Source organism: Aspergillus eucalypticola (assembly GCF_003184535.1).
Source record: "Aspergillus eucalypticola CBS 122712 chromosome Unknown BO83scaffold_30, whole genome shotgun sequence".
In the NCBI taxonomy this organism is placed as follows: domain Eukaryota; kingdom Fungi; phylum Ascomycota; class Eurotiomycetes; order Eurotiales; family Aspergillaceae; genus Aspergillus; species Aspergillus eucalypticola.
The window spans coordinates 76,737-97,841 of NW_020290304.1; the positions used below are offsets into that span (position 1 = coordinate 76,737).

At 50.7% G+C, this 21,105-nt stretch overlaps 4 protein-coding genes across 4 annotated transcripts; 1 reads left to right on the forward strand and 3 right to left on the reverse strand.

Annotated features, from left to right (window-relative positions):
• Window positions 1–1,707: 1,707 nt before the first annotated feature.
• On the reverse strand, window positions 1,708–8,323 carry BO83DRAFT_402305 (DIL and Ankyrin domain protein; the record flags this gene model as incomplete). The annotated part of the gene is made up of 8 exons (XM_025533519.1): window positions 1,708–1,966; window positions 2,099–3,313; window positions 5,111–6,600; window positions 6,669–7,073; window positions 7,137–7,579; window positions 7,755–7,897; window positions 8,254–8,258; window positions 8,309–8,323. 8 exons carry the CDS (start codon window positions 8,321–8,323, stop codon window positions 1,708–1,710), a joined length of 3,975 nt encoding a protein of 1,324 aa, XP_025383965.1.
• A 477-nt stretch (window positions 8,324–8,800) lies between these two features.
• Window positions 8,801–13,956, reverse strand: BO83DRAFT_321983 (mitotic regulator LTE1; the record flags this gene model as incomplete). Its single annotated transcript, XM_025527875.1, has 3 exons — window positions 8,801–9,048; window positions 9,102–13,486; window positions 13,568–13,956. The coding sequence occupies 3 exons, from the start codon at window positions 13,954–13,956 to the stop codon at window positions 8,801–8,803; spliced, it is 5,022 nt and encodes a 1,673-aa protein (XP_025383966.1).
• Window positions 13,957–18,092: 4,136 nt separating this feature from the next.
• On the forward strand, window positions 18,093–18,335 carry BO83DRAFT_381804 (uncharacterized protein). The gene has a single exon (XM_025532078.1). The coding sequence runs from the start codon at window positions 18,124–18,126 to the stop codon at window positions 18,322–18,324; it is 201 nt and encodes a 66-aa protein (XP_025383967.1). The 5' UTR covers window positions 18,093–18,123; the 3' UTR covers window positions 18,325–18,335.
• A 789-nt stretch (window positions 18,336–19,124) lies between these two features.
• Window positions 19,125–20,670, reverse strand: BO83DRAFT_411205 (flavin monoamine oxidase family protein; the record flags this gene model as incomplete). Its single annotated transcript, XM_025534289.1, has 3 exons — window positions 19,125–19,704; window positions 19,761–19,901; window positions 19,940–20,670. The coding sequence occupies 3 exons, from the start codon at window positions 20,668–20,670 to the stop codon at window positions 19,125–19,127; spliced, it is 1,452 nt and encodes a 483-aa protein (XP_025383968.1).
• Between the last annotated feature and the right edge of the window lie 435 nt (window positions 20,671–21,105).

A 21,105-nucleotide genomic window follows, 5' to 3' on the forward strand; every position in this document is an offset into this window, starting at 1 on the left:
CGACCTCTATCTACGGCGCGGACAAGATTCGCAGATTCACTTCGATAATACATACAGCACAACCCTACCTTATAATATACTTAACTACTCGATCCTCACCCTCCACATCATACCTACCCACTTTTACGATTCGACCCGACGAATTCTTAATGAATGAACAAAAGTCGTTTTTGTTTCTTTCATTTATATTACAGTTATTCTTCTTCTTCAACATTGCTACTTACTTCTCTTTATATTTTTATTTCATGGATTCTACTTCTCTTTGACGGCTCTCACATCACGATACCAATCACTCATTACCTCGTTCGATGACAGCAATCAACAACCCTTGTCTGTTCGTTCGTTTGTTTGTCCGTCTCTCGAACTACGAATGGATCCCATACATACAACATACATACATACACACATACATACTCGCTCGGTCTACATACATGCACACTTTACACAGAGATACATACGCGCACGCTCACTTTCATCGTTAATACATACATACCTTTACCCTTCTTCGGCTCTTCTCGAAAGAAAACCCAATGTGTCTAGACATATGCCTGTCACCTGAACACGCTCCGTGTCCAGACACAGATACATCCACCATACATACATACAAAACATACATACATACGATCACTATAACCCACCCCGACCCAGTCGTGAACTTTCATTTTTTTCATATCAATTTCCTATACTTATCCTGTCTACTATCACTCTACCTATCTATACATCTGCTGCCCTTCCCTTTGATATTTCCTTACTGTCTGTCCGTCTCTTTCATCTGCTTCTGTTTTTCTTACTACACTGCACACTACCCGACCACCTCCTATATACTAGGGACCAAACCAACTACATACTTAATACCTTGTTGTTGACTCTGATACCCCTTTTATTCTTATCTTGTTTCTATCGTTATCGGTTTTGTTTTCCTTTGCTGCCTGTCTGTCTGTATGTCTGTCTTGTCTCATCTTGCGTCTTACTTCGTGGTCTATTTTTGACGTTGTTCATGTCTTGTCTGTGTTTTATACAAACGTGTCAGGTGGTAACCGCCACAGTTATTGTCGTGCGGGGATCCAATCCTGGCTGTCTATGCATCTATCTATCTATCTATCTACCCTAGTCTTGCCTATGTAGCTAGCTAGCTAGTTCCTCGTCTACTAGAGTCTCATCTGTAACCATAACTAGTTGACTGTATCAAATCATTATAGAAAATCTCGGCAACATATCTCCAACAGTCTCCACCAAAGCAACATGCCGATTGTGTTCCGTAAAACCACAAATCCACCCTCTATAAATAGCTAATCACGCGCATTGTGGTATCAAGATATATCCCCCAAGGACTTTTAGTCAGTCCCATCAGCCCAGCTGCAGGACAACGGAGCTCAGAATGCACCAGAATCCTGGTGACCGCCGCGATCCAGTCGAGGGTAACCCATATATCAATATTGTATACGAAAAGAATCGAAAACGAATAACATAGGAGATTCGAACGAGGAATGGTATCTGCAGCAAATCCAAAAACAAACGCTTGAATCAAGAGAAGGAATTCCTTGAAAGTAGAGAATGGTAAACTGTGATGGACAACTTTCCGTGCAATTGCTAATTCTCATCTGGTAGATGCAAAATGCAATGGCTCTGAATGCTGGACCTCACTAGTCTTCCCTGATAAGTGTGGCATTCGAGACAGCAATAAGCCCCATGATAACCACATTCATCCTAGTGTCCCGAGGCTAAATTATGCTCTTTGGACATTTGCAAAGCTTTTGCTGTTGGTGAGCGGGCAGGACTGCTGCGAGGGTCGTGATAAGCGGCTGCTTCGCTTCGCTGTACCCGAACTGTGTGGGGCGAGGTGGCATGTTCTGCAGAGGTATTTTTCTCCTCATAACGGCCCTCATTATCTACTCGATCACGCTCGTTTGATCTAGCATCATCCACAATCATGCGTTCTGAAGAGTGGGTTGGGCTAGTACCTCGACTGCGGTGTTCATGTTTCACATCTTCCGCCGGTGTCTGGTACGAAGCAGATGCGTCACTCGATCTTGGGAGAGAGTGATGGTGATGCGTCGGCGGTACTGCTTGCTCGGTCTGATATTCCGGGGCCGGAGACCCTGGCTGAGATGTCTGCGAAGAGCCAGGGAAGGATTCTGGGGGACGAGACGATGGCAATGGCGCTGGATGGTGTGCCCCATGGGCCTTCCTCTTCCGTCCGGGAGAGACATTGGATTCCACATGCCGAGATCCTTGTACGGCACCCGGTGATTCCTGCCTAATTCTTCCCGATTGCGCATGTCCTGCCGTCTGACCTGGAGGAACCCAGTGGTGGAAGTATAGGGATGGAGGGGACGGGCGAGACGAAGAATCTGACTTGCCCCGCGGAGGCTGAGTTGACGGGATGGACGATCCTGGGGCATAGTGCACGTTGCTGAGATTAATGGGCGGTTGCAGTTGCGACTCCCCAGGGTTCAAGCGAGGGATAGCTGCAACAGCAAAGCGTGGATCAGCGGGGCCATTGGATACTGACGGACGACCCAGCGGTTGCGGGGTAGGAGAGGTTCCAACAGTATGCAATGGCTGAGATAGCAGGACTCCCGGGGGGGGCACAGTCTGAGGGTGCACCTGTGGAGCAACATATGCATTTGAGGGAATGGTACGGGAGTCTTGGCGGACATGTGTAGGCCTACGCTGGGCATGGGGATGTGCATGAGACATGACAGGCATCTGCGGAGCAGGCCCGCGAGGTGCAGAGGGTTGAGTTAGGTATTGTTGAGTGAGTTCGAGCATCGATGCTGGCAGACCGCCGGGACTGATGCCGGCGAAGATGAGCGGGATCATCTGGGGTGGGACACCGGCCTGCAAGGAATCACGAAGCATACTTTGCTCAACCCTCCGCTGTTCGAGTCGCAAGGTCTCTTGGCGCGTCTTCTCTTCTTCCTGCTTCCTCCGATCTTCCTCCGCTTTGGCCTGGAGCCATTGTCGCATGGAGTCATCCGAGGACTGCCATTGGCCCGGGGGCGGCGGAAGTGGCTGGTTCATCGCAGAGCCAGACACATTGGCAAAGCCCACATTGGGAGGCGGTAAGGTTAACGAGGCAGGAGGCGGCAATCCTGAGCGCGAGGGGTCCATGGAGCGGTCCGCAGAAGAGCTTGAGGGTGCGGTGACCGCTGCTGGTAGGTCAGGCACGGGGGGCGGGGATGACCGTGGGGTTGGAACGGACTGGCGAACAATGGAGTACTCATGAGGACCTTTAACTCCGTTCTGGGAGGCAGGCTTCAGTGTAAGCAGCATGATTCTTCTGGGGTTTTTTTCATCCGGCTCAATTGAGCTGGAATATGTGTGGAGAGCGGTCAAGAAGCCCGATTTTCAGATGGACGTAGAGAGAGAGAAAACAACAGACAGCATGAACTAAATGCGGAGATAGATAGGCAGAAAGATAACGAGGGGATCACCGCTCCACACGAAAAGATGATCGACAAGAATATACATGAAAGAAATTGGAATCAATTAAGTCAGGAGGGACCAAGAGGAACGAGGAGGAGACGAAAAGAAAGGATGCACAGAGGCATCTTCTTTCCTGAGAGGGTAGTGGAAGTAGTAGAAGGAAACAAGTAGTAGATAGAAGTAGACGGAGTACTAGTAGTTGGTTTCATGCACACGTGAAACTAAACGGGAGAGGGAGTATGTCTAGCAGCCCACACAAGAGCAATTACTCGAGTGAACAGTAGACAGTACGGACAATAGACAGAAGACAAGATGGCAAAGAAGATGAATCCCAAGAGAAGAGAAGAGAAAAGAAAGAGCGACTGGAAAGCATCGTAATTGCCCAAACAGGGCAGCACCCAAAAGAGGAAAGACACACTTACCCAATCGGGACCGGTCCCCGCGATACACTAGTCTTGATCGGGAATTGACAGCCTGAGGATGCAAGGCCAGCCAGGGGGGAAAAAAAGAAGAAAACAAGAAGAAAAATGTATCTCAGAAGGGCAAGTAAAAGAGTAATAAAGCACTGACAATTTTTAAAAACCAAGCAAATAATATGTTATCTCTCCATTGATCCCTCCCCTTCTCCCCTTTGACTAGTTTATATATCTACCGCGATCTCATCCCTCCCCAAGTGGAGATTCACTTGCGTAGACAGGAATCGGGGGCGTTGGGTGATGACGACGAACGGGAGTGCGCGACTCGTCATGCTTTTAGGGATCCATTTCCCATTTCGATTTCGGCCCTACTGTTTTATTTCTAACTGGAAATCAAAAAAAAAAATAAAAATAAAAATAAAAATAAAAATAAAAATAACTAGTAACTACTTAGTAGTAATATCTCCCCCACGTAATGAACCTGGCCAGCTGTAATTGATTCATTGATTGATTTAATTTCATTCCCACAATCTACCATCTACCAGCCTACTTACCTATCTATGAATTTATTCTGTAACCATGTCTATCTACTGCTAGATAGAAAGCAGTCGTCGTCAACAGAAGGGGAAAAAGAGTGGACCTAGTGGATGGAAGCTTGCCCCAAAGGCATGGAATGGATGGATATGGCATGGCACGGCCCTTTTGGGGCTGACTGTCAGTAAGTCTAGAACTAGACTAACTCACTAACTTACTAACTTACTAACCAACTAACTAGTTTCTAGTTCATACTAAACTAGAAGAAGAAGATTAGATATCATTTGCTCGCCCTCTTGCGTTTCATCTCCCGAACCCCCATTAGGGAAACATTTCTGCTCATCATCATCATCATCTTCTTCGCTTGTGGGCTTGGCGGGGTCTTTATCTCTGACGCTCGTCACCTGCTACCTGCTACCTGCTGTTTCTACTATCTTTTCTTTTCTTGATTTCCGCTTTCTTGTGGATTCATGGTATTTGTTCTTTACTTAGATCTTTTTCCTTCTTTCATCGCTGGGGAACACGCTACGTAACAACAAACAATGTATCGACGTACACCAGCCAGCCAGTACAGGTAGGAGGAAAATCTATCAGTTCCGGCTAAGTTCCAAACGTGCTCACCAGATCAGGGAAGTAATAAATAAAAGCTATATATACTAGAAATGCAATCCCAGGGTATCCAGTTCCGCATCCCCCTGTTTCCTCATGCCCTTCAGCTGTCCCGGTCGAACCGACTCAGCACCTCCGGAGGTACCGTCGGTATATACTTGCGCGCGCGTTCTCGGTTCGTGCCGCCCCAGCCCGCCCCGTAACTAATCAGCATATCTGTGCTCGTGGGTAGCGAGAAGGGGAGCGTGAGGGACGGGTCCAGGAATACGTTGTTACTGCGCTCATCCATCCACGCCGACGGGCCTGGGTGCGGAGACGCTACGCTCGAGCCAGGCGAGGCTACGGACGCTCGTGTGGATGGGGATCCGGCCGTCTCTGAAGCTGTTGAGGCCGGAGGGGTCTGTGGGCGTCCATCGGTAGATCCTGCCTCGGGTGCCGTGGTGTTTTGCTTGGGTGCCTGAAGCTTCGCTTGCTCTCGGAACAGCAGCCCCGGATCGCGCTGTAGCTCAATCAAGAATTTCATAGCCGGCTTGGTCAGTCCCTTCTCCCCGACCTCGGGCCGATACGACTTGACCGCATGCAAGAGTTGCGCCGGGGTGAGTTGCTGCAGCTGGAGCAGAGTCGTAACAAGTGACTCAAAATCGTCCCCAAGCGACGAGAAACATTGAAGCCACTGTAGGAGTTGGATGACTGGCGCCAAATGCCGGCGCGCGGATTCCATCGTGCTCTCGCCCGTGCTACTCGTCGATCCATTCTCATAATGTTCCGGTTGGCGGTTATTGTTTCGCGCCCAATCCTCCAGGGTCGACACATTCATGCGAATCTGCATCGCCTTGGTCCGGGCCAGGTAGCGCTTGGTCGACATGATGCGGTTAAACGTTTCAGCTCCTAGCCAGTACAGGAGCTGGGAGATAATCTGTGTAGTGATGACCGAGTGTACATCGTAGAGATCCAGGACAAAGAGCGTAGAGGAGAGGAGAGAAGTAATGTTGCGCGGAGACACTTGTGCGCGCCGTCTGGGGGATGGAGGTCGGAAGCGCTTCTCCGCCGGTTCGGGCGTTTTCTTGGATTTGGAGCGGAAGAGCTTCCACTCATTTTGGAAGTGGACGTCCTCTAGTCCCGGAATGGTCTCATGGTCCAGCATGGCGGCGTCAAGCACTTTGTTCATGCGACGCTCGGCGTCGCGGATGATGAGAATGAAGATTTCATTGATCAGCTCGGCCAGGTGTAGCTGGAATTCCACCGTAGATTCCACCAGCCCGCCATCCTTCTTTAAATAATGTAGCAACAACGTCGCATTTGACATCCAGAAAGCCAGGATCGTCATGTCCCACTGATGGCGCTCGACGACATCGTTGATCTTCTCGGTCGCGGAAACGAGCAGCTTAGCAAGCAATTCGGGACTAGCATGGTAGTGCGCATATCGAGCACTGAGAAAGAGTAGGTTGGCGGGGACGGGTTTCTGCGAGGGCGAGCGTTGCGGTGTCATGTTGGTGATGATGATGTTGAGGATCCGTTCGAGCTCGCTCTCCTGAAAGACGAACATCTGATCGTTCAGACATCGATCCCACACAAATTCTTGCTGTTCTTCAAGCTCCTCTTCATCTAAAGACTGTAATTGGCGAACGAATGACCTGGTTAGCTGCTACTTTGGGACACTCTTTCAACTCTATCACTCACGTCAAACTTCTCGTCGAGCCCCAGGCTCGATAGATCCACCTCAAGATTGATGGCGCTCTCCTCCATCATCATGCGCCGCTTCAATTCATTCTCAGCAATCTCCTCCTCGAAGCGACCGTGTCCAAACCCGGAATCATAGAAATCGTCTTCGATCGCACTCGGCCCAAAGTGGTAACCGTTTTCATGCAGATACTCTGAAATCTCGCTACCAGGCTGTGCAAAGTCGAACGCCGTCCCGCCCGACGAGGACTTGATATCCGGAGACGCACCGTGGTCGAGAAGGATCTTCGCGATTGTCTTGTGTCTGTTTGTCATGGCCCACATCAAGGCACTCCACTGATTCCGGTCCTGCTGATCGATATGGGAGCCTGCATCGAGAAGCGCTGAGACAACATCTTGGTGTCCCTACGCCGAGGATTAGTTTCGCGCATACCCAAACAGACAAATGAGTTAAAGAGCGGCACGTACGAAGCAACTAGCATAGATCAACGGCACCGTCCCCTCTTCATCCGGCTTATTCACATCGACATATTCAGCCGCATGGCCTTGCACTAGTCTCCGAACACGTTCCACGTCCCCGTTACTAGCGGCCATATTCAAGCTGCGCTGTAAAATATCTTTCTTCTCTGCGTCCGATAGCTTTTCATCCGTTGCGATGGCTTCCTCGTCCGCACCCAGCGACTCGACTTCCCGGTGAGCAGCCTGCGCAGCAAGCATCTCCATCAACCGGGCATCACTGTCTTCCAGCCGGGCAGTGGTTGTGGATTCGTTATCGTCGTCGGTAGATGCGGCCAGTCCGCGCCCGTACTGGGCCTGTAGGTTATGTTCTTCGTCATGGGTGTGGTCGTCGAGGGCTAGACTGAAGCTCAATGGTTTTGCGGCCACGGGTGTGGTGAGGAATTGGGATTGGCCTGCGGAGCGGAAACGGATCAGCCACCTGTTACACTTCTCGTTATATTCGATCTCACGGGGACTTCTGGGTCTGTCGGATCGTGTATTCCTCCGAGTGTCCAGAAAAAGCAAGTATAGTCGCTTGCACTAGGGTCCTCTTTCATGCGCGACCAGTAAGGAGAGGCAGTAACGCACCTTGCCAGGCATCATACATCTCCGTTTCGGGCTGGATGAGAGGGATAGAACGACGGTCGTCCAAGGACTTGGGGAGATCGTCCGGCAGTCCTGCAGCGTGTAAGGACTTGCGTGCCGCGCTGCGGTCGGCCAGATCGGGGTCGCTGCGGTCGAGGTCGTCCGACGCCCCGCGGGGGATCCGGAGGCGTCCATGGCGGGTGGTAAATGCGATAACGTCAGGAACCAACAAAGAAGGGAGGGGAGGGAGTCGGGCAAAGAAGCTCTGGCTCTCGCTCCATGGAGGAGGAAATAAGACGGGACACACACGGGAGGGTCAGCCTCCTTTGGGATAGTTTCTGTTTCCCAGGGTAAGTGGTATGGAAGGTGGGGAATAATTTGGGTGAGAGATGATGTTCAGGGAGAGAGAGAGGGAGGGAGAAAGCAAGGCGGAACGGCAGCCTGGGAGACAGAGAGGAGATTGGGATGTTCCCGGCCGATGAAACTCGCCCGCTCCACTCACTTCAGCTGCTGCGATTTCCTTCCATCCCGTTAGTCAGGTTACAGATTCTGCTTACTTCCAAGAGTTTCATCTTTATTTCAAAAAAAGTGTATTCCTTCCCCTGCCACGGGGATAACGTCGCTTCCATATCAATGCTACCACCATCCTATCATCCCTAACCATGTGGATATCGCTTCATGAACCCAAAATGCAAAAGATTAAATCCCCAAAATTATACCACCAATCCCAAAAATCCACAAAAACAACCTCCTTCGCAGACAAATGCAATGCTATTGTACATGGTAACTTGGTATCAAAATGCCAACCCTGACTCGTGGGTGCAAAAGTAAACTTCGTCAAGGATATCTTGGTCGCTGGTAATCATAGACGGACGATATGCTTGGGGTATATTAGGTGCGCTGGTGACCCGAATGGATAACTCCTCAATGCAAGTCTTTCGTATGCTTTCTTTCCTTTTTCTTTTTTTCTCTTTTCCTCTTGTTTAGTATTCCTTCTTTGGTGTTCTGTCATTGCTTTGCTGTGCCTCTAGCGCGCTGAGACAACTGATTTACTCCAACTGCTTACTGCGCAGTTGGATTTGCTCCTCCGAAAGTGATGCGATCCAAAGACAACGTTCAATGATACCCGGCACAGGCTCGAATCGATACCTCGTGCTGGCATCAATCAGTCGGAGGAGGCTCTTAACAATCTTCGCGGTGGTGCGGTAGCGCTCAAAGTTGATCAGGGACTTTCCATCTTGTGTTGTGACTCGTGCTGGTTTCTGCGCATTATACGTCAAGTCGTGGACATACAGGCCTAAGAATACAAGTTAGCTTTAGTCACCGAGGTAAACGGTTAAGGAAACTTACCAACAAATGGAATGCAACCATCTTGCGCATTGGCCATTTCCATCTCGAGACGAAGCTCATGGAAATTGCGAATGGGCTGCGTAAGCGATTCCATATCCTTGAGCAGACGCTTGTCGGAAACGGGTACCAGGTCCCAGGTAGCCTGAAGGCGAGAGCAGTCGGTCGACGAGAGAGCAATGGCAATCTGGAGCATTGTGGCATAGTTGCACATTCTTCTGGCATGTGCTGCCGTGTGGATGAATTTGGCAATCGTTCGCGCTCGTTCGTGAATATCTTGCGTGAGAACAATTTCTGAGAGCACCCATCTAACCATCAAGTTGAATCGTCCCACAACAAGGTCAATGCCCCTGTGCTCGTCTTCCATGAGGAATTGCACCCAACTCAACACGGTGGGTGACCCACTGCTCCATCGCATGTCCACCACATCCCTCCAGTCAACTTCACTCAAGGCAGCCATCTCCACCAAGGTCAGTTGCTGGGCAAGGACATGCGATTCGCACGATAGAACAAATGGCACATGCTCATGGCCCGCTGTCTTCAATGGTTCCGGGAGTCGGCGATCCTTTTCTGACTGGGAAAGAACATCTCCTGAAACCTGCTGCGTGTTGACTGGTCGAGTATTCGCTTGCTGTGCCATTTTGTTTCTGGGAGAAGGATCTGGTGTTAATGGTTGGGCCTGGAACAGCACCGGGTTCAACGGCGTAGTCCAAGAACCCACGGATCGGGTATTTTGGACCGTCATCGGAGGGGAGGGTGGATGAGCGAGCGGATGAGGCGGAATACCGAGAGATGAATCGGTCATGCTTTGCGTGTCTATGGAGAAACGTTGCTCTGCAGCTTCTTGCGAATCAATCATATCAATTGAAATACCAGATGACAACCCAGAAAGACGCCCTGTATGCATTCTCGACCCAGAGGAAATGCCCGGGAGTGTTGAACCTCGCGGGATGCGCTTCATACTCTCGGTCTCCTTCACAATGTCAATAGAGGGGTGAGAAGACTCCACATCCGATGTCTCACGGCTGGAGAAACTGGGTTGAAAGCGGGAAGGCCCGGCCATATGAGACGTCGGGCGGCTAGCGACGGGCTTCTTCATTGACTCATCACTCAATCCCCGTTCTAGGAGAGGTATAGAGCTGTAGGAGTCTTCGGACTCCGCGATCGAGTCAGAATATGGTCGTTGAGGAACAATGCGTCCCTGGACTTGCGAGTATGTCAGACCATCACCAAGGAAGGTTTGGCGTCTCCTAGCCACCGCATTCGAGTTCGCAAAGCTGTGGGGTCCTGCGCTACCACGGCTCTGACGGAGCCAATCCTCCCCAGTGACCCCACCTGGATTGTAGTGCTGTAGGTACTGATCTGACCCAGCAGCAGAAGCCTCAGCATCCCCAGCAGACGTCCCATGCCATTTCCCTTCGAGCTTCAATAGTGTTGACTCGACACCCCCATCATCGTCATCTGGGATCTGTGCGAACTGTGCAATAGCATCCTCAAAGGAACGCCGCAGGTTCTGTGACGAGTGAGTTGTCAATAACGAAAACCGAGGGTTCGGAGGGATGAGACTCGTCTGGGGTCGCGAACACGGCTCATCAACCCGAGTAACAGCCGTGTCAGCACCAGAACTACGATATGTGATATCAGAGACAAAGGACCCTGAATCGGGTCTGGATTGGAAGCCGCCGCCGTTTCGCATTTGACGCAAGTCTCCACCAGGACGCCTACGTAGTGTCGGTCCAGAGGGTTTATCCAAGGGTTGCTGCAAGCTTCCAGGGGGTAGAGGGGGGATGGAGTCACTTCCCATGGTGAGACGGTGCTTCGAGACTCCACTTTGGAAGGACGCGTACTTCCGTAAACGCAACGAAGACGATGTTCTTTTCCACGAAGTCGAAGCCCGCTCAACAGAGTATGACCTGCGCGAGGCTTCCGAAAATCTAGAGGGGCGCAGGAACTTAGACGCTCGGCTGGAGGGGCCAGGATTGGGTTCGTCGTAGAAGATCGGCAAAGAATATTCATCGGTCGCTAAAGTCGATCGTTGGTGTGGAGCGTACGGGGATGGAGCTCTGACTGTTGCAGGCGATGGCTCCGCCTCCAAGAATCCAGGAGGCTGTTGGAGTCCTGCATTCGCTTCTCTAATAGCGCCAGACATAACAGGTAGACCCAGGCCTGTTCCATCTACGATGACGATGGATTCACTACCCGCAGTAACCTGACTTGTCGCTCTCGGCATTCCAGGCGCCGAAGAATGAAGTTCTGCCTGGTTCTGGGTGTCAGCAGATTGGGAGCCTCCTGTAGTATCGGTTTGTTCAGAGATCGCAGCACGATACTGCTTCAAAACCTCGTCACAGAGGGTATCGATTCTCGTGGGCCTTTTGACCCCAGTCGCCGTCTTTCTACCTCTATAGGCATCAGATCCGAATGCGACATTGGTCGGGAGAGCCGATGTCCTCCCCGGAAGAGATGCATTTGCCGGTCTATTCATCGCCCGTGAAAGGCTACCAGAAGCGCCATGTCGACTATTCAATGCCCGGCGAATTGAGCCAATGATTGTCTTGACGCCAGAGGTTGAAACGGCCGGTTTGTGAATGCCGTGAGAGGTGTTTCGGCGGTCTGAGGCAAGGTCCTTAGCTGACGATGGAAGAGGGGGGGATGGAGGCGCCATCATGATGGTGTACGACTCTGCCGGAGGATAGAGCTCTCCTCGAATTAGACTACTGAGATCAAGCGCCTCCTGTCTGGCGGCCACACCCTGTTGCTCGGGGTTGACCAGAGAGAAGGGTGCCCTATCATCTCGAACAGAGTCAGAGAAGCTGCCGCTACGCTTGTGAGAATGTCCAAGATAGGGATAGCGGCGCGAAGTAAGAGGAGAAGGCGGATAAGCTTCCCGTGAGGAAGTTGGCTTCAGCGGTATAAGAGGTACGGGATGGGGTGCCTTGTTGGCCAAGGACAAGGACAGACGCTTTGGAGACTTGGGGGGCAAGGAACAGGAGATTGCCTGAAAGCTCCGGTCACTTCCGGCTGAGATTGGCACACTCTTCACTGTGTTTGACGAATTGTTTCGGCTGTGATGATTCGGACGATACTGGGTGCCCGCAGGGCTAGCTTCCAGCCCGCTCTTGGTACGCACCAGGGCCAGCAGGTCACCGCCACCCGCCATCTCCAAAGTGTTAGCTTCGCGGTCACCCGGAAGGATGGCAACGTCAGGGCTTTGAAACACATCGTGGTCACTCGGCAAGTCCCAATAGAGAGAAGACTTCCCATACCAGCAGCGTTTGAGATCTATGAGGATCTTGAGATCACTCATGCCACCGCCCTGTCGAGACTTGACATCATCGTACATGCTATTGATCGTCTCACAGAAATGACCGCGGAGATCATACTCGGGCACAAAATCATCCACAAAATAATTGAGAATCCAATGCCGCAATGCCGCAAACGTCCGGATACGGATGATCCTGCCGTCATCCTGCAGGCGGTTAATCGCCCACCGCAATCGAGCGAGAAGCAGTGCGAGAAGGGTGCTAGTCGAGATATAAGAGCGAAATGTCAGGAAGAAATCGGATACAAGCTCATAGTCCATGAAGGACGCGGACGATATTTGGGCGACGATACGTGCCGGCGTAGCAGCGCTGATATCTTTGGTGCCTGAAGCATAGCGAACCACCGACTCTTTGTCCATTTCCGACACCAGCGTCTCAAATATGGCCGGTTCAATCGGCTCCTTCAGCTCATAGAAAACAGGGTTCTCACTGACTGCGGAACTCCGGGGCAACTCAATGGCACCTGCGCCCGAAAAGACCGAGCCGACGAAGGAGGGTCGTTCAGGGTTCCGTAGATAGGTGTCGGAGGCTAGAGTACCAATCCAGTACTCTCGCGGGAGTCGTGACGTGCGCATAATATCCGACAATGATGTTCTTGAATAAATGGAGCTGTGCAGGGCCGTCTCATTGTCAAGGCTGGACTGAGGCAAGTCCAACCTATAACGGGGGATGGAATCCTCCAGGGCACGCTGGGATGGTTCATTGGCAGTTTTTGGCCGATTATCTGCTCGATCAATGTAGATACGAAGCTCCCCTGCGCGACCCGCACGCGACTCTGACCGCTGTTCCGAGATAGAAGAAAATGAGTGCGCTTTACGGGGTCGATGGTGAGATAAGCCGTGATATTGGGAACGCGCCGATTCTGTGTGGACGGAGTCGCCATCTTCGCACCTCTCTTCAGGGATCAAATCTGGGCGCAACTCAGAGAGCTGCGAGTTCGACCATCTAGACGGCTCATCGCTCTCGGGGCCGCCGCGTCCGTGCGGAAAGGGTTCTTGTCTGGATTGGCTGGGGGAAGGAATAGAAGGCGTCGGGAAGGGTTCTTTTGTCGGCGGATTGCGAATTGGTCTGGAGGAGTGTGACAAGGGTGTTAGCATTGTGATCATGACATCCGAGGTCGCCAAATATAGCACAACGCGACGGTCATACCTTAAAAAGATCTTTCCATTCTGGCCGACATTCCCCACGGTAAAGTGGTTCGGTTCTCTAGCTCCCCCAGCGGCGTCACGAGGCGCTTGAGAGGTATCCAGCCGCTTGAAGGACCGCTTCCGCAATATCTCGTGGCTGTCCTTGACCCGCAGGAGGGAAGTAGCCAGCCGTTCCCGGGTTGTTCTCAAGCCAATGGTTGGGGATTCCTTGGTGTTTCTCCCGTGGGCAACCGTGTGGGCGCGTCGTAGATCGGTTGTCGCATATTGGGTATCCGCACTCGCTAGAACCTTCGCCTCGGTTCCTGGCTTGACGCTTGTTGAGAGAGTATCTATCTGCGGTTGACCTGGCTCACTTGGGAAACGGTCGACAGATGCTGAGCTCAACGCCATAATGAGCGCGGGCATGGATATGCAACTATACGATCAGCAGCAAGCGCCCTCTCGCGGCGGGAGCTCTTCCCCGAAGAGGCTCTATTCCCGGGGAGCCGGAGTGAGGCTTCGTGTTCACCAGCGTCGGCGAACTAAAAGGGAAGATGAGACAGGGACAGCCCACGTTGGGATCGCAATAGGTGCTTGCGACACGACATGACCAGAGCCTGCACGAACGGGTGGTTCTTTATTGAGGGTGACGGCAATAAGCGTCGGACATTGAGAGAAGAATTGAAAGCGGTAGCACGAGACGAATTGACGATCGAGAGCAGGACGCTCGGGGCAAAGGACAGGATATTACGGAGGGATAATAATAGAAAGGTGGCCGGGGCGAGAAGATCAGGGTTAGGAGAATAAATACCGAAAATATAGGGAGGGGGTGGGTGTGAAAGAATAGATCGAAAGCACGGGCGATGGATAACAATAATAGGCGAGGAGAAATCAGTAGAGTATTTGGAGCTGGTGCTGATGATGATGGTGCTGATGCTCGCTGATGTTTGCTGGGAATTGTTGATGATGCGGATGATGATAATAATAGGTAATGAGCAGGGACAAAAAAAAAAAAAAAAAACAGTAAGTAGTAATAGAAGTAGTAGTAGTAGTAATGAAAGTAATAATCAGAAAGAAGCGCAACGAGTTTGGAGGAAGTGGAGAGCGCGGTGGAGAGCGCGAAGAGGGAAAGACGCGCAGAGAAAGCAGAAGGGTTTAGATTTTAGTGTTAGTTTTGGGATTAGTCCAGTCCGGGCCTGGCTGGGAATCGCTCCAAAAGGGAAAAGGGAAACTAGTACTAGTAGCCCGTCACTTGCTTTAGTCCCGGTCGCGTTCCAACAGCGCGGAACCTCTCTCTTTTTTCTTGCTGCACAACCGGGAATAAAAAGGATAGAAGGGAGAGTTTGATAGAAAAATAAAGGAGGAAGAACAGAGAGAAAGAGCTAGAACTAAGAGAGAGAGAAGAGCAAGTATACGTAGTCAGGAAAGGGGACTGGAGAAAAGCGAACCATGGTTCCCAACAGTCAAAGTGGATGGATTCCATTCCATGGCATGATTGGGGGGAGAGAGAAAAGGCCGGTAGGGAGGGGATTCGACCCGTGTCTACTTGAACGCTTCTTCTACGGAGGACTAAGCTGTCATCCATTCAAAGCTGCTGCTGCTGCTGCTGCTGCTGCTGTGCGGAGGAATCTCCGTTCAGTTCAACTCTCTACTACTTATTTACTACTTATTCGACTAACTCACGACTACCGGCAGTAGTCCCTTCTCGTACAGCCAGTCAACGATCTCCCGTTCTGTCGCTTCCCTTGCACCACTTACAGGAGCCTGCCGATAGGCAATCCTCATCACTACTTCATAACCTAGTACTTTCTTAGTATCTCGACTCCAATTCCGATCAGCCAAATCCTTCAAGGTCATCAAAAGTCGGTCAGCTGATGGTCGATCTACCACAGATCGTGGAACTGCAACATCCACCCGGGCTAGATTTAGTCCCCTGGCCCGGAGTAATTACTTGGTCTTGTAGCGCTGTAGGTAGTCTAGCTAGTTTGTTAGTCGATGAAAATCACCGGTTCCCTCCCCTACTCACTCAACATGAAGTGGGGTCTTTTTCATCAACTGAGGGGAATCAAAACTCTTCAGGACGTTCGTCATGCGGTGCCGCTGCTACATGCAACGGTAAGCACTGAACGGTTCATGTGGGCTGAATGGGACCAACAGAAGGGACTCGACGGTACCGAGAATTCATTACTATTCTATATCAACATCATACGGTTTAGTATATACTAGTAGTACTCTATCTCAAGCACTCACTACTACGAAGTAATCTACAACTCATCATGTAATATATCTAGCCCCAGATGATCTGAAAGGGAGAATAAATTGATGGATAGTAGCCACCCGATAGCTCCGTATTCCGTATTCCGGATACAAAGTACTACCTAAAACAAATCCCCAATGAAGCCCAAGCCCACCTTCATGATCAACTGACACGGATCGGCAGCCATGCAGGAGCGGAACTTCGAGGCTGAATGATACGAGAGACAGTCGATCAGTCAGAATCTCCAGACCGAGGCAACGATACATGCCGGTAGATAGGTAGTAGTACATAGCTACGGAGTACAGTGTATCTCTCTCCGCCCTGCACGTCGACCGTCATAGTTAGTACTCCGTAGATTTTCATCCTTCTGCTCAGCCCGCGTCCAATGAGAGTGGCTGAACCCGATGCTAACGTCACGGTGTGTTCAGATCCCATTTACGGGGAAAGCTGAAAATGAATGAATGCCTGCTCTTGGCCTGCAGCTGAAATGCTCCCGTTACTGCCACCAAAGTAGCACCAACTAAAGAGGAGAGACAAGGTAAGCCTTCTACATTAGTACTAGTTGATTACTTTTAGTGGTATCTACGTAGTTACTATTTACTCCTTCTTTCTGTCCCCCTTCCCTCCTTACGACCAACAGCACTCATCAGCTGAACCCAGATGCTTTTTTGACGTCGGGCGTACCACGCTATCTACTTGACCACCTAAATACCGAATTCAGGTACCCGGATTTTATTTCTGGTTACCTAAAAAGGGGGTGAGGAGGGGATGAGGGGCGGCACCGGGCACGCGACGCAAAAGGAGTATAACAAGAGAATAGTCTAGGGACATTAGAGGTGGATCGTACCGGTAGTAATGAAGATAGGTACCTTTTTCTCTTTTTTTTCTATATTAAAATTATCATTAATTTCCCTCGTTTGGCATCTTAAAAATGGGGAGCGTCGAATGAGGATAGCCCATTGTCCCAAAAAAGCAATAGGGATTGAAGAAGTGGGCAGTTGGGAAGAGGGGGAGAAAGAGACAGGCTGAGGGTAAAGAAAAAAAGGGGGGGCAGGGCGAACAGGAATCACGATTGGATCGGAGAGGGAAAACAGCAGTACGTTGGCCGGGTCATTCGGGAGCCGTTAAGTGCCAATGACCGCCTCGAGGAGGAACGCCCGGTGGAAGAAGCTGCGAAGTGGATCATAGGTTGACAGCCAGTCTTGCCTTTCTGAGTTCATCCTTGCCTCTTAGTGGCTGACCGTTGCAGCGGATCTTCGGCCGATCGCCGATTTTGGTCAGTCTGTTAAGCACCAGGTTTACTCCGTTATGGACCGGGATGTTCGTTGGTAAATTAGCATCTAAAATTCGCGGCTGAACGGGTGAGCTGAAAGTGAGGTGATGGGAAGAAAATTAAGTCACACTTTATTTTAGTTTTTGGTCTTTTCATTTCTCTCCGCTTACTAATGGCTAAGCATTCAACTTCACACGAATCAATGCCCAAGCGTAGAGTATAAAATACCATGAGGCAAGGTACTGCCAACTGACTTAGGGTAATCTGGTCAAGAATGGCTGGATTCCGATGCATCAAGACCCAGCCAGACCGTATCCGCATTCCGAAGCAAGGACGTCATTGCAGAAAAAGCAAACAATGGGGGAGAAAAATTCTGACCGGAAAGATTTGATTCTTCATGCCTTGCAGCTGACATCCCACCATCTAAATCAATCAAATCCCAGCATGAGCCAAAAAGTCCCCGCGTACTCAGCCTCCACCAGTAGTTAATCGGCATCCTACCTTATACGGAATATTAGCAAGGCCCAAATAACAACCTACGAAGGGTAAACCCATCCATCACTCATCACATTTCCGTTGGGCTAAAATCACATAATTTGATACGTCGCACATCACAGCCCACATCCCGCCCGCAAGAGGGGAAAGCACAAAAAAAAAGTGAAGCTCGAATCCCGGCGCCTGCCTGATCCCAATCTGAATCGTGATTGGGATCTGGGGTGGGAAACAGGATTCCAAGGCTACGGTAACACGGCCGAGTGCATTCTATCTCTCTCTATCTTTTTCTCTGTATGTGGGCTCTGTGCCCCTCACTTACCTACAGTAGTCATCTTTCCCCAAATGATGAATAGCACAAGCTTATCTTGGCCGGGCCAGTCCCTCTTGGAGATGCAGCCACCAGGCTCAAAGAGGTAGTACCTAGTACTTACTATATGGTACTTTTAACAATTTGCAGGCAGGCATCTTTCCCTCATCAGACCGCATGACTCATGGCCGACAAGGAAGATAGGTTTTTAGGCCTTCAAGTTGGCGGCTATGAGACCCAGTCACAATGCCTCATCCCCATACCGATACCGATTTGTCACTTGCATCCCACACAGACACGGCACACATCACTTTGCGCAAGGAAAGTGGAGCAGATGACCAGTCACAAGGAATCTTTTTTTTTCCCTTCTTCTTCCTTTTCTCCCCGATACGTTGGTCGTTTTGGAAAGTCACAGATCGTCGATCTTACTCATCGCTGATCAGATAGAAATGATAAACTGGTCAAGATACTACATGGATCGACATGTGCCCTACACTGTCAGTGCTGGGAATTACTATAAAGTATGGAGTAGTTGCCGACGTATGCATCTAGGAAATAGACTGCCACCCAGGCAGGCAGGCAGGCAAGGAGGCAGGCACCAACACATCATTGCTGATCGCTTATCTGCCTGGACCGATAGAAGCTGAATTCTTTCATGATCACCGATAGTATTCTTACTATGTGATGAGTACTAGCTATGAACCAGGACAATGAGTACATCGCCATCATGCCAGTCGCTTTCACACCGACATGTCAAGCACGATGCAAGATTCTTTTCAAACACTTCACATACTGCATTTTCTATCCTATTGGTTGGAAATCTAGCGGTATGCTACCTACACGCCGAGTACCATGTTGTAGTAGTATCGACAAGGCTGTGCTTAAATCCCTATTGGTCTGTGGCACGTCGGGGATTTCGATGTGGTCCATGCACAGAGTTTGAAGGTCTAATCATTTGGAGCACCGATGTTACATTTGTAGCCTGCGTTGAAGATGTAGATACTGATGCTGATAGTAAAGTAGTGAGTGTTTCTATTATCTTTCAACAATGAGTATTTAATGCACGGATACAGAGTAGTCGAGGCTTTGCTTCTATTCTTCATGGACAGCAAGCTTACTGTCCGTGTCATTACTTCCAGTCATCGTACACTTCATTGTATACTAAGCCTTGGATGTGACCTCCAAGAGCCATGCCCACCGTACATACACTAGAAATGAGAAGACACCAAAGTGGCAACTCAAATATCCTACAACCTAGCCCTTCCCTCTCTCCCCTCCAACACCCTCAAAACCTCCCCCACAGCAGCCTGTCCCCTCTCAATCGCACCGTCCACAAACCCCCTCCACCCATCCGCCCAATCCGCGCTCGCAAACACAACCCGTCCATGCGGCTTCTGAAGCTCCTCCAAGTATTCCGACGCAGTGTTTGGTCCCCAGCACGCCCAAGCCCCTTTCGCATACGGGTCATTCATCCAGTCATGGGTAGCATAGGCATCAACAGTAACATCCGGGTTAACATCATGCTTAAACCTCTGCAAGATATGTTTACTATCCTGCTTATCGGTAAGTAGACCATTGTATCCGAACCCAATACACCAGGTACCGGATGGACCTGTTGGCCTGGTTCCATTGTGATCCGAGAACGCAAAGACAAAGCTCGAGTCACTGCCGTCATGTGCAGTGAAAAACCAGCCCGGTAGTGTTTCGCGGAGCTTAAAGTGGATCTTTGCGCCTTTGTTGATATGGCCCTTTGCGATAGCGGCTTGTCTGAGGGGGGATAGTGGGGGGTTGAACTGAATATCAGTGAGGCAATTCCTATGTTTATCCCTGTTAGTCAAGATCCAGAGCATGAGCAAAAAGGCAATCGAAGAAAAAAAACATACAGCGGAATCGTCGACACCACCGCCCCAGCCCCAACCCTCCTCCCATCCTTCATAACAACCTCCACCTTCTCACGACCATGATCAATCCTCTCAACAACCGCCCCAAAGCAAACATGACCAGTAAACTCCCCCAAAACCGCCCTCGCAAAAGCCGTCATCCCCCACTCCCCAGCTTATACACCCCCGCCAACTCGAACACCCCAGCCATTGTATGCCCTCCCAGCGCAAACCACCGCAACGCCTCCACAAACCCAATATCCTTCACCGGCGCACTCCCAAACGTACTAACATTCGATGCAAACAACTCCTTCTCCCACACCGACAACCCATCCAAATCCGACATTCCCAATCGCTCCCCCACACTAAGATAATCATACCTCTTCCACGGCGCCGGCTCTCTCAGCGGATCATGCGGATACGGCATCAACGCACGACTATCTCGTCCATCAATGGTGAAGAATTCCGATGCAACCCGCTCAAGCGTAGCTTGATACTCCTCAACAGACACCTTTTCCACAGGACCACTGCTGGACTTGAACCACTGATTCACAGGCGTGAACGATCCTGCAGAGGTCTTCAAGTTCCGATGCAACCCGTACCGATGCAGCTCGGCATACAGATGCGGCTGGTTCCAGTGGACCCAGGTCCCGCCCATTTCGATCTCTTCGCCCAGCACCTTGGCTGTCCATGTTCGGCCGCCGATACGGTCCCGTGCTTCGAGGAGCAGGACGGAAAGATTGTGCTTCTTGCTTAGGTCGCGGGCTGCAATCAGCCCCGCGAATCCGGCCCCGATCACCACCACGTCGTAGTGGGTGAGGAGGGTGGGGGTGCTGGGGTGGACGGCGTCGGTGGGTAGGCCTGTGGTGGCTTGTTTGGGGGTCCAGAGGTAGCCTTCGCTGGAGCGGGACATGGTTGATACCGTTGGTGGTACAGAGGTGGGTGGGTTATTAAGGGTTCATGTGATGGTGTATATACTTAGTGGGTGTCTGACAGGATGTTGGGCCGCTCAAAAATTTGGTGAGGATGGGTTATCGAGCGAGTATAAGTGAGTGCTATGGTGATAGCCGTTACTTCCGAGACTTGCACATTTTATGTTTCGATGCTAGATTGCAGCCGATAACCGATAACCATGACAATAGATGAGGGCAGGAAGCATAGTTGACGCACTATTTTGCCAATTCGGGAAATGGTACGCTAGGCGGGATGTGGGTTCAGATTTGCCAGTGAGGAGAACGGGGCTTAGCTATTGGTCTGGGAACTGGTTGATCCTTTCTGGGCTTCTCAAGTCCACGCGTAAGCAGTTCTCAAGGAACTTCATCCATCATATGCAATGCCAACTAGACAT